We start from the raw sequence: 12,116 nt of genomic DNA, 5'->3' as shown, positions 1-12,116 counted from the left end.
TGCTCTGTAGTACAGCTTGAGGTCAGGCATGGTGATTCCACCAGAGGTTCTTTTAATGTTGAGAATGGTTTTTGCTATCTTAGGTTTTTTGTTATTCCAGATGAATTTGCAAATTGCCCTTTAGGAAAGGTACTTTTAAAAACCTGAAAAAAATTTTATTTGGGAATATCTTCAAAACTTGACGGTGTCTCATCTGATGTTAAAGGGTCTGTGGAGATCACAGGATGGACACTTTGGCACGTCAAACTCAATAGGAATTTTTCTTGTTAAATTCACCTTTCTTTCATTTGTTCTCTGCGGGTGAGGTAAAATGTGTACAAGTCTGCTGCTACTCTTTTCATTTGTACAGATCTGTGTCTCTGTGCATCTCCATTCATAATGGTAAGAGTTCAAAAACTTGTTTATTTTTGCAGAAGAAGACCTGGAGGGTAAAACAGAGGAAGAAATAGAAATGATGAAATTAATGGGATTTGCCTCTTTTGACTCCACAAAAGTAAGTAAAACATGGAACCATTACATGTTGTAGGGTGACTTTCCCTCACTCCTGTCCATTACATGTTCTAGGGTGACTTTCCCCCACTCCTGTCCTGGTTTTCCATATTCTTTTGCTGTCACTAATAACTTCTCCCACAGGCACAACTTATTTTGTTGTACAGTCTTTGAGGGGTTATAAACCCATGCGGAGGAAGCAGTAAAGCCAGAGTCTGGGAGGCCCAGCAGATGATGCCAGGCTTCAAGGGCCTGCAGCACCGAGTGCTTTTCAAGTAGGAGGGGAGGTGCACAGTGGAGAGTTCCAGTGCAGTGACCAGTAACTGTCGTGTCTGCCTCAGGCTAGCTGTGGTGGGCTTTGGGGCAGACTCAGGATCTCTATGCCCTTCACTATCCATCTTAAGGGGTGGAGCCTACAGATGTTTCAAACAAGGTTGTTGTTGTTGTTTTCTCTAACTCTTGCCTTAGTCACCCACGTGCTAGGATTAAGAAGCAAGAATCTTCTGGTCAACAATCTCTCTCTCTCTCTCTCTCTCTCTCTCTCTCTCTCTCTCTCTCTCTCTTTTTCCTTCCTTTCTTCCTTTCTTTCTTTCTTTCTCTCTCTCTCTTTCTCTCTTCCTCTCTTCCTCTCTTCCTCTCTTCCTCTCTTCCTCTCTTTCTCTCATTCTCTCTTTCGAGACAAGATAGCACTTAGCCCAGGCTCCCTCTGACTTGTTACATAATTGAGGAAGACCTTGAGTTTTTTATTTTCTTACCTCTACATCCCAAGCGATGAGATTTGCAGACTGGCACCACTGTGCCCAGTTTATGTATGTGGTGCTTTGAACCTGAGGCTTCACAAATACTATGCAAGTGCTCTACCATCAGAGGTAAATCTCTAAGCAATAGCAAGGATTTTAAATAGGAATGACATGAAACTGTGTTGCAGGAAGACGACCATGGGGACACTGTGGAGGACAGATGAAAAGTATGGTAGATTGAGGACAAGGAGGGCAGCTTAGCTGTGCAAATGAACTATCAAAAATAATCTATTTCTGCTGGGTCTGGCTCATTAAGTTATTGATAGGTGATGCCATCTCAGGTGCTGTAAGGTTTTCTTTCTAATTGCTGTGCTGGTCTGGAGCACTCACCCGTGTCCATTTAAGAGTGCCCAGACACTGGGCAGTGGTGGCACACGCCTTTAATCCCAGCACTCGGGAGGCAGAGGCAGGCGGATTTCTGAGTTTGAGGCCAGCCTGGTCTACAAAGCGAGTTCCAGGACAGCCAGGGCTACACAGAGAAACCCTGTCTCNAAAAACCAAAAAAAAAAAAGAGTGCCCAGACACTGTTGAGAGGGACAGACATAAGGACCAGCTCTTCTTCCCTTTCTTCAGTGTATAAATGGTGGGCACCGAGGGGCGGTTTTGCATTACTCCTCCCCTGCCCTCGCCCCGCCTTCCCATCTCCTTTTCCCCGTATTAGTCCCATTTGACTTTCTGTCATCTGTGTTCTGCAGACTTCTTTTTCCTCTTCCTGAAGATCTCTCCCTCTTTTATGATCCCCTTTCTAGTTTCATGACCAATCTACTCCCCAGTATATGTATGTGCATATGCATACATAAAAAATTAAAATTTAGGATTTGCATATGAGAAAACATTTATCTTTTTTAATCTGGTTACCTCATTTTTTGTTTTTTTTTTTAAAGATTTATTTATTTATTATATGTAAGTACACTATAGCTGTCTACAGACACTCCAAAAGAGGGCGTCAGATCTTGTTACGGATGGTTATGAGCCATCATGTGGTTGCTGGAATTTGAACTCTGGACCTTTGGAAGAGCAGTCAGGAGCTCTTACCCACTGAGCCATCTCACCAGCCCCTGGTTACCTCATTTAATATAATAATTTCAAGTTCCATTCATTTTCTTGTAAATGATTTGGAGTTTGTTTGCTTATTTTGGATTTTTCGGTTTGGTTTGGATTGGGGTTTTTGTTTATTTGTTTTTATTTTGTTTTGTTTTTGTTTTGGTCTTTCAAGGCAGGGTTTCTTTGGGTAGCCTTGGCTGTCCTGGTCTAAGAACTACCTGTGTAGATCTGGCTAGCCTCAAACTCACAGAGATCCACCTGCCTCTGCTTACTAAGTGCTGGGATTAAAGGTGTATGCTACCACTGCCTCCTAGATTTTATTTTTTATGACTGTATAAAATTCTATTGTGTATTTATTAGATTGTCTTTATCCGTCTGTCTGTTAATGGGCATCTGGGCTGGTTCTGTTTCTCTCTGATGTAAGAGTTGGAATTCATTGCCGAGGCAGAAGTGTTTTGCCAGCCTCCACACCGGCTTGCATCGCTCCAGTTTACACTCCCGCTAGCGGTGAGGAAGGGTTCCTTTGCCCGTAGCTTTGCAAGTATTCCTTGTTGTTTGTTTTATTTTTTTTAAGATTGATTTGGTTTTTTTTCTTTGAATGTTATGAGTGCCTTACCTGTGGGTGTATGCATGTACTACATGCGTGTCTGCTGCCTGAGGATGCTAAAAGTGCATACTAGATCCCCTGAAACTGGACTACAGACTGTTGGAACTTGCTGTGTATGTACTCAGACCACACCTGGGTCCTCTGGAAGAGGAGTAAGTGCTCCTAACTGCTGAGCCATCTCTCCAACCTGTCATTTGGCTTTTGATAATAGCTGTTCTGACTAGAGTAAGATGAAGTAGTTTTAATTTACATTTCCCTGATGATTAAAGATACATGTTTATTGATCATCTGTGGTTTTTTCCCTTTGGGGAATTGTCTTCAGTTCTAAGCTCTTGCTTTTGCAGTGGTTATGTCAACTCCATTTTAGATTTTTTTTTTTTTTTTTTTTTTTTTTTTTTTTTTTTTTTTTTGAGACAGGGTTTCTCTGGCTGCCCTGGCTGTCCTGGAACTCACTTTGTAGACCAGGCTGGCCTCGGACTCAAATCCACCTGCCTCTGCCTCCTGAGTGCTGGGATTAAAGGTGCGTGCCACTATGCCCGGCCGTTTTAGAATTTTTAAACACTGTTAACATTGCATCGAAGCCTTTTGTCTTTGAATATGCCAGATCCTCTTGTTGATTGAGACAGTCATGATCCCTCCTGCTTCAGACTCCCCAAGTCCTATGATTCTGGGGGTGTGGCACACATCCAACTCAAGTCTTCCTTGTATTCAGAGTATTTTATAACATGTATTAAGATCATCATTATTATGTATCTTAACAAATAACAGTGCCTTACGGAGTGACGCTATTATCATTTTACTGTTCTTAGAATAGTAGCAAAAGAACTTGGTTTTTGGTCTTGTCGTTGCCTGATTCATATTTGTAATTCCTGAGGGTTGTAAAAGTCTCCAGACACTGACTGACTATAGTCAGAAGAGCTTTGCTTGCAAAGGAGACATTAAGTAAGCATTCTTATATGCCATAAGATGCAGTGGAGCATACCATGAGAGCAGCTTGGGTCAGGGCTCTTCTCTAGTCTGGTTTGGCTCAGTTCGTGATGGGTCATTTATACACCACTGAATCATGGCCCAGTCTGTATGTGGTTATTTTCTAACCACTTCAAATAGGTGTTAATTTGGTTCATATGCACTTGGCTTCATCTCTGTCAGTCAGTCTCTCAGCTTGTTCATTTTCCTTCTATTAAACATTCATTGTTTGCTTATTTTTACTAATGAATGATTTTTCCTCCCACATGCATGAGAACAGCATTAGTAATGGTCAGCTCTCCAAAAACTTCCTAAAAAATGAGACTGCACTCCGTGAGAAGATGAGCATGACGTTCCTTTGTCAGGCTAGTCTCTTGAGGTCTTTCAAACTGCCTGTTCTTAGGAGCTCAAGTGATAACACCTCAGGAGTTTGTTCAGTATCGCTGCTTTCCTGAAAACATCAATGAAGATAGGAGTAGAAAATCAAGTCCAAAGTGGGCCTAAGGAGATGGTGCAGTTCATAAAGTGCTGACTGTGCAAGGCTAAAGACCTGATTTTGAATCCCCAGCACCGACAGAAAACAAAACAAAGCAAAACAAAGCAGGTTCTGAGGCATCCATCTGACCTCAGCAGCAGAGCAGGGACAAGCACAAACGGATAGGGAAATAGATGCCTGGAACATGCTGGCAGCCCCTTGAGGAGGACTGGCGAGTTCCAACGAGTGCTCTAGTCTCAAGGTAGAGAGACAGTGAAATGGCTTAGTGATGGGTACGTGTGGACAGCTTTCAGAAGATAAGTATAAAACATTTGAAAGATGGAGAGCAACAAAGGAAGACACCCAACATAGACCTCTGGCCTCTGCATATGTGCACACACATGTTCATGTACACCTGCATAAGCATACCTGCATTAACATATGCACACGAACACACACACACATAATTCCATACATGAGAAAGAAGAAAGAAAATTAATTGCAAATATTTATCTTAGATCCCATTTCAAATGCATGGGCTCAGCTGTACACACTTCAGTGATCAGAATCCCTGGTTTTATCCTCATGCAGATGTTCAGTAATGTGCCACACAGAAGCCACATTCCTAATGGAGGAGGGCTGGTCACATCAGCATGTTTTGTTGCATTAGTTAGTGACATATTAAACTGGCGTTTTTCTAAACTTTTGCAAGTACAGTGGCCTAGAGCCTGAGAGTACAACCTCCATCAAGAAGCTAGCTACAGCCTTAAGCCACATTTGGTGCCACATGCCTATAATCCTAGCACTTGGGCAGAGGAAATCAGGAAATTCAGGTAATTGTCAGTTATATAGTAAGGCTGGCCTGGGCTGCTAGAGTCCATCTGAAAACTAACATACAAGCACAAAGCAGCAGGCTGCAGTTTGAGGAGAAAGCACAGTATTGCAGGGTAACACATGTGGTGTCTCAAGGAAGGCACAGTGACATTGATACTATTCAGGGATTAGAAAAGACGGTGCTGTCAGCAACCAGATCATTGGGATTAAATGGGGGCAAGTGGACCACAGTGAGGAGGGCGATGGACATTTGGAAAGCCAACAGCACCAGCTCAGCTTGTGCCTGCTCCAAGTCCCACTTCCTGACTTAAATGTTAGAGTCAATCTCTGCAAGAGATGAGAATTAAACATACAGAAAGTTGTCCCACCTTGATTTGAGAACATTATGAGCCAAGGTTAAAGTGTGTGTCAATGAGAACTTCGAGCTCATTTGAAAAGTCTTTGAAGGATGTTAGAATCTGGTGCAGTGCACATCACATGAAAGCTGAATGCTTGGGCTGGAGAGATGGCTCAGCAATTAAGAGCACTGACTGCTCTTCCAAAGGTCCTGAGTTCAATTCCCAGCAACCATCTGTAATGAGATCCAATACCCTCTTCTGATGTGTCTGAAGATAGCTACAGTGTATTCATATAAATAAAATAAATTAATAAATCTTTAAAAAAGTAAAAGAAACCTGAATGCTTACTGGTTGTTTTGTGATGCTGAGGATTGGGCATCTGAGGCAGGCACGCTGCCACTGAGTACCTCCCAGCCCCAAATGACTGCTTATTTGTACACTGTATTAATACTTAGGTATGAACAGAGTTGTAACACTTGAAAGTTCATGGGCTGTCCTCTGAGGCCACCCAAGATGCGCCCACTGGATACCCTCTGTGAGCCGGGTATTTAATGCAGCTGTCTTGTTTGTCTCCAGGGGAAGAAGGTAGATGGCTCTGTAAATGCCTATGCCATCAACGTGTCTCAGAAGAGGAAGTACAGGTATGCATGCTCCCCAGACTGTGTGCTTGCGCTTGGAAAAGAATGTTATTACAGGATTATTGCATGTAGGGCATGCTGACGTTTTCCACAGTTTGCACATGTGTGCTTGCTACCTCCCCTGGGTGTCCCCCACATCTCACCTTCTAAGACATATAGACAAAGATAAACATGACCCAGTCCTTGGGCCTCTGCTGCCCAAATGTTGGGATTGCAAACATCTGCCACCAAGATTGGCTCCTATGAAATATACTGTCTCTGTTGTTTGGATTCTGATGTGTTAAAATGTCCTTCCAATTTACATGGTAACAACTAGCTCTGCCCATTATTGCATTGAGGTGGGGGGGGGGTCTCTGAACCTGAAGCTCATAATTCTGGCAAGACTGGTCAGTGAGCTCTCCTTTCCCACTGCTGGGGTTATAGGCTGTGCAGCCATGCCCAGTCTTTTACATTCCTCATGCTTGGAAGGCCACTCTTACCCACTGACCCATCATCTCCTTGGCTCTCCTTTTGAGAGCAGGGCCTCTATGTATCCCAGGCTGGGCTTGAACTCACAATCCTTGCACATCCACCCCTACAGTGCTGGTGATTCTAGGCACACACCATCACACACAAATAAAATATTACCATTTGAAAAGGTACTGTTAGTTTGAATTCTTGAAGTATACTTTTATTATACTTTTAAAATGAGTCCAGAATTTAAAAAATACTTTTCTCTTTTTATCATAGGCAGTACATGAATCGAAAAGGTGGATTCAACAGACCTCTGGATTTTATTGCATAAAACTTGAGGTGTTGGATGGAGGATTCCCCCACCCTCGTCTGGGTCAGAGAGTATTTTATATTTTGTATTTAATACACATCAAAACAGGATCTTGAGTCTTCCTTCTTATAAAGTAAGAAAATCTTATTTATGACACCCAGTTTACTTACTTTTCAAGGCAATGTCCCTGGGGTGGCCACCAGCCCTTTTGTCTGTCCTTGTTCCTTTGAAACTGTGTGTGCTGTCTTCTTGGATGCTTACTAGGTGTCCTTAAAAACTGAAAGTGAATTACATAAATTTCCCCAATAAAACAATGTTTCTACCCATTTTATATTTATTTGACAGATATCTTCATTACTAGATTAAAGAGTCTCCCTGAATAATTTCTTTTTCTACACATAAACTTGTTTTGTTTTGAGACAAGGTCTTGCTATGTAGCCCAGACTAGCCTTGAAATTGGGGCACGCCGCCTGCCTCTACCTCCGGGTTGCTGGGGTTACCAATATGTCCCCAAGCCAGCTTAGATGAGATCTTGGTTCTTGGTAGTTTAAAAACTAGAAGAATGGAAAATGTGTAGCTTTGGGTTTTTGTATATTCTTCATTTCACCCCAAAATATCATTTACTATGTTCAGTAACACAAGCCATACATGTTTGCTATAAAACTAATTTAGTAGAACCAGAGAGCAAAAGAAAAAAACCCAATTCCCATGTAATCTACAGCAGAAACATTTTGTGTGTGTCCTTTCAGGCTCTTATGGACGTATATTTCTTACCCCACCCATAAGATAAAGTACAATGTATACAGCCCTCCCCTAACCCTTTCCTCATTTTTATTAACACTGTTTGTTTGTTTGTTTGTTTGTTTCAAGACAGGGTTTCTTTATGGAGCCCTGGCTGTCCTGAAACTCACTCTGTAGACCAGGCTGGCCTCAAACTCAGATCCACCTGCCTCTGCCTCCCAAGTGCTGGAATTAAAGGCCCGTGCTACTACTGCCAGGCTTTATTATGAACATTTTTATGCTCATATTGCCTAGAGATGTGGCATCCTGAGGCTTTTTAGTTGTACTATAATGGATCCACCTTTTTTGATGCTTTGGTATCTAGTAAGGGATTGCATGTCCACTCAGAGATAACCTATAAGTGCATGAACATGTTTTTATATGTGTCAGCTTCAGAGGGAAGTTGACCGTGCCACTGCTCTTAGCAAAGCCTTCATCGGGCTGCGTGGGTAAAACCCCTCTGTTTTATTGCAGGTGGACTGTGGTTGTGATTTTATAGCCCCCACTAATGCTAACATTCAGATTATTCTGATCTTTTGGGATTCTAAACAGTTATATAAGTATTTGTGTCTCATGATTTTGTTTTGTTTTTTGACTATTTTTAATGTCCTTGTTAACTTTTGGTTAGCATATATAGCAGTGGGTCTTGTTGGAGATTCCCATGGTCTATGTCATTCTGCTTTGTTTTTTATTTGCTCTCCCCATCCCTGCCGCCTCCTGCTGATCTCCTCCCTCTGCTTTCATATGATGGACATTCCAGTCCCTTCTCTTCTTCCCTTCACCCTCTCCAGAAGTCTTCCTTCCCTTTCATGGTCCCCTTTATACATTCATGACCCCACTCACATGTATGTACATGTGTACTTAAATTTAAGTCTAGATTTCACATGGAAGCGAAAACATGGAATATTCAGGTAGCTTATTTCACTTAGCATAATGGTTAGATTTTTAAATCTAAGAGGAAATGGGGGGGGGGGTAGGACCTTTTCCTTTAACAGGTTGCTCTCTTCCAGAGGCACACTTAGTGTCAGATCTTCTAAGAATCTGTGTGTTGGCATGCCCAGGGCTTTGTCCTTTGACTCACTACCTCCAGGGGCCTTTAGATGTCTCCCACATGGCCTTGGATATGCATGCCAGCTTGGGCCTCCTTAAGCTGAAGCCTTGATGATGCCTATAGCATCAGGACCTCAAATGTGAGAGCCCTTGCTTCCTTCCTGCAATCTTTTCTGAGGCTCCCCCATTAGAAACAGCTTTACTCCTTCGTTCAGACAAATTTTGGAGTCATCCTCAACCTCTTTTATGCCCTGTATCTGATTGACTGGGAAGTCCCTTTGACATTTATTTGACCATTGCTCACTGCTACCACCAAGCTTGCAAGTCCAGACTTGCACTCGTCTGTACTACTGCAGAAGCTCCAGAGAAGCCCCCTTTCTGCTCTTGCTGCCTCTTTACTCTCCACCCAACAGCAAGCATCACCACATGTCCCCCTAGTTTTAGTGATACTGTTAGAATAAAGTCCATGTTGCTGCAGTCTCCACGTGTAAAGCACACAAGTCCTATGTGATCTGGGCTCGAACCCTAGCTCACTGTGCTTGTATACATCTACTGTGCTCATTGCTATTCTTTGAGGCCAGGCTAGTGTCCATTTTTCCTTCCTCTGGAACATTCCCTCTCCTCTAGATGTGCTCATGCTCCTTCTCTATTGAGATAAGACTCATAGCTCATAAAGCATACCCTGTTGAAGCTGGCAGTAGTTCTAGTGTGTGCACTTAGGCAGGCATTCATCTTCACATCTAGAGTCTTTTCATCATCCAAAGAAACCGTGAACTCTCTTAATACTCTATCCCCAACCCTTCTCCCACAAGTCACTAACATATGCCATGTCTGTAGTATGTGCCTCTTCTGGGTGTTTGATATAAGTAGAGCCATGTGCTGTTCCGTCTGGCTGCTTTCACTCGGTGTCATCCACACTGCATTGGTGTCCCCTTCCTTTTTACAACTCACTAATACTCCGTCCTGAGGTTATACCTTGTTTTGCTTATACTTCAACAACAGCAGATGGCATTTAGAATGTTTTTGCTTTTGTGAAAAATATTCCATGGATACTAGTACACTTTTATATAAACACATTTTATTATTTATTTATTGAGACAGGTCTTTCTCTGTAGCCTGGCCGTCCTAGAGCTTAAACTCACGGAGATCCGCTTGCCTGCTCCTGCCTCCCCAGGAGCACATGTGTATTCTCAATCCCCTGGCCTGTCTCTGTAGAAGTAAAGGTACTGAGAGGATAATGACCTGTGGAAGCTTGTCCGTTCCCTGCAGTGTAGGAGATGTACCTGCTCTCCACGCCCACCTCTACTTCCCTTCACCGCACCTAGCACAAGCTTAGATCATCCATGTTTGCCAGATGGCTGATTCTGAGAGGTGGGGCTTGCTGTGTTTGCTGCTGTCACCCCAGCCCCGTAGAGGGCCTGGTGCCTTAAGAATTGGAATGTAGTGCAGTCAGCTTCCTCACTGAGCCTCTTCTGGTTTTTGTCTTTTGGTTTTAGAAAGTATTTTAATCATTAACTAAAATAAGTCTGATTCCCTTTTTTAAAGTTGCTGATTTCTAATTGTATTTATGTATATGTGACTCCTTTTCTGTATGTGCACCATGTGTATACAGACACCAGAAGAGGCATCAGGTTGCCTGGAACTGGAGTTACAGGCTGTTGTAAGCCACCTGATGTGGGTGCTGGGAACTAAACCCAGGTCCTGTGCAAGACCTAGTATAGTATACTCTTAGCCACTGAGCCTGCTCTCCAGCCCTGATCCCCTTACACAGAAGTCACAGACCTGTTGCCTGCCCCAGTGCCAAATGCTGGGGGTTACAGCTGGGCTTCACCAGACCCTGCTTTTTCTTTGCCTTTTTAAAGAAAAAAAAAATAGAGATAATTTTTCAGCTGAATTAATATGGAGCCTTGTAGAGCTTTCTGTGCCTGGGTAAGTTAAGTCTACCTTGAAAGAGCTCCGATACCCTCTTCTGTATTCTGTGCAATATAGTATATGGGTGAATATACATTTGTGTATGTGTGTTTGTATGTGTTCCTCTGTTAGAAGTTTTGAAGATTCTAATGTCATGATGAGAGAAGCCATTGAATGTTTAAAGTGACATCAGCAAAGAGTTGATATTAAAGCAAAAATATCCTGTTTGAATATTTGCTACACCAAGAAATGACATAAATTCCTCAAAAACATAGAAGACAAAATTCATCTCATAGTGGTTTTATAAACTTGGTTGTGAAGAGGGTTTTAATTCCCACAGCCTAGGCCTTTCAGGCAGTTGAGTGCTGTGGAGGAGAGTTCTGAGGTGCTCCACAAAGCAGCCCCTTGGGTCCCATATGAGATGAGCTCAGCATTGGCAATGACCTCCACTGGAGCCATGGGAGGGAGGGAGCCAGACTGTGGAGCTGAGAAACTAGATAACCATGTCATCCATTTGGGTTTCTCCATTTCATTACTCAGTTCTTAGTTTTATCTTGCATGCTGAAAAGCACCTTTCTTGTGCTATCACATGCGTCATTTGTATTAAACTATTGGCATAGAGCTGGGGCCCACGCATTTTAGAACTCTCATGTTTGGGAGGCAAGGCCTGCTTACCAGTTCATGCTTCCATAGTGACTGACCATGTTTGGGTTGTAGGAGAGGACTGAGCTGGCTCACCCTTTGTTTTCCACTTACTGCTTTATTGCCAGTAGATGGCGCTAGATACTCTGTTCCTAATGTCAAGTCCTAGTTGGTGTAAGCAATCCTATTCTTGCCACCAAGAAAGGAAATTGCCATATTTCTTACTCTGGTGTTTATGTAATTGGGTATTTTTGTTTGGAGTTGAATTTAGACTTTTGGTGCTTAGCTTACTTGCTTTATTTATTCTCTCTGGCTTGGGTTTCAAACGCTGACCACTCTTTTAAAAAGAAATATGTGGCTTTTCCGTTAGAGTGACTGTAGGGGTAGAATTATGATCCTGAAATAGGACTGGATTGAAATAAGTTGTTGAGAGCAGAAAGAGAAGACTGAAAAGATGTTACATAGTCACAGTAAACTTGGGAGGAAATATGAAAGTGTGGAACCCAAGCTGTTAAAATGGCTGAAGCAAAGCATTTATGAAAATTAAGTTGGTTACTTTAATAGTTGCATATGATACTTTAGTTTTTAACCTTATTTAACAAACAGCATACAATTTTAAAATATTCCAAGTGGTTCTTTTCCCCATTCTCATTTCCAAGTTCCATGCCCTCATGAAAAACTGCCTTCAGTATGTATGTCAGCATAGAGCCCTTGACTAGATCCTTGGACATACCAGGCAACATTGCCTCTCTATTGCACCCAAATCTGTTGTGTGTTAT

The 12,116-nt window shown here is 42.5% G+C and overlaps 1 protein-coding gene across 1 annotated transcript in view; it reads left to right on the top strand.

Moving 5' to 3' along the window:
* Snrnp27 (small nuclear ribonucleoprotein U4/U6.U5 subunit 27) overlaps nucleotides 1–7,285 on the top strand; it is a 12,576-nt gene extending 5,291 nt beyond the window's left edge. The window contains exons 4-6 of the mRNA XM_021191301.2: nucleotides 414–493; nucleotides 6,130–6,194; nucleotides 6,921–7,285. Of these exons, the coding sequence (XP_021046960.1) occupies nucleotides 414–493; nucleotides 6,130–6,194; nucleotides 6,921–6,975 (200 nt within the window). The 3' untranslated portion in view covers nucleotides 6,976–7,285. The remainder of the gene's footprint in view (nucleotides 1–413; nucleotides 494–6,129; nucleotides 6,195–6,920) is intronic.
* The last annotated feature ends 4,831 nt before the right edge of the window (nucleotides 7,286–12,116 follow it).

The sequence above is a fragment of the Mus pahari genome, chromosome 2 (assembly GCF_900095145.1).
Source record: "Mus pahari chromosome 2, PAHARI_EIJ_v1.1, whole genome shotgun sequence".
NCBI classification, from domain to species: domain Eukaryota; kingdom Metazoa; phylum Chordata; class Mammalia; order Rodentia; family Muridae; genus Mus; species Mus pahari.
The sequence above is the reverse complement of the archived record's forward strand: the minus strand, read 5'-3'. Positions and strand labels throughout refer to the sequence as shown.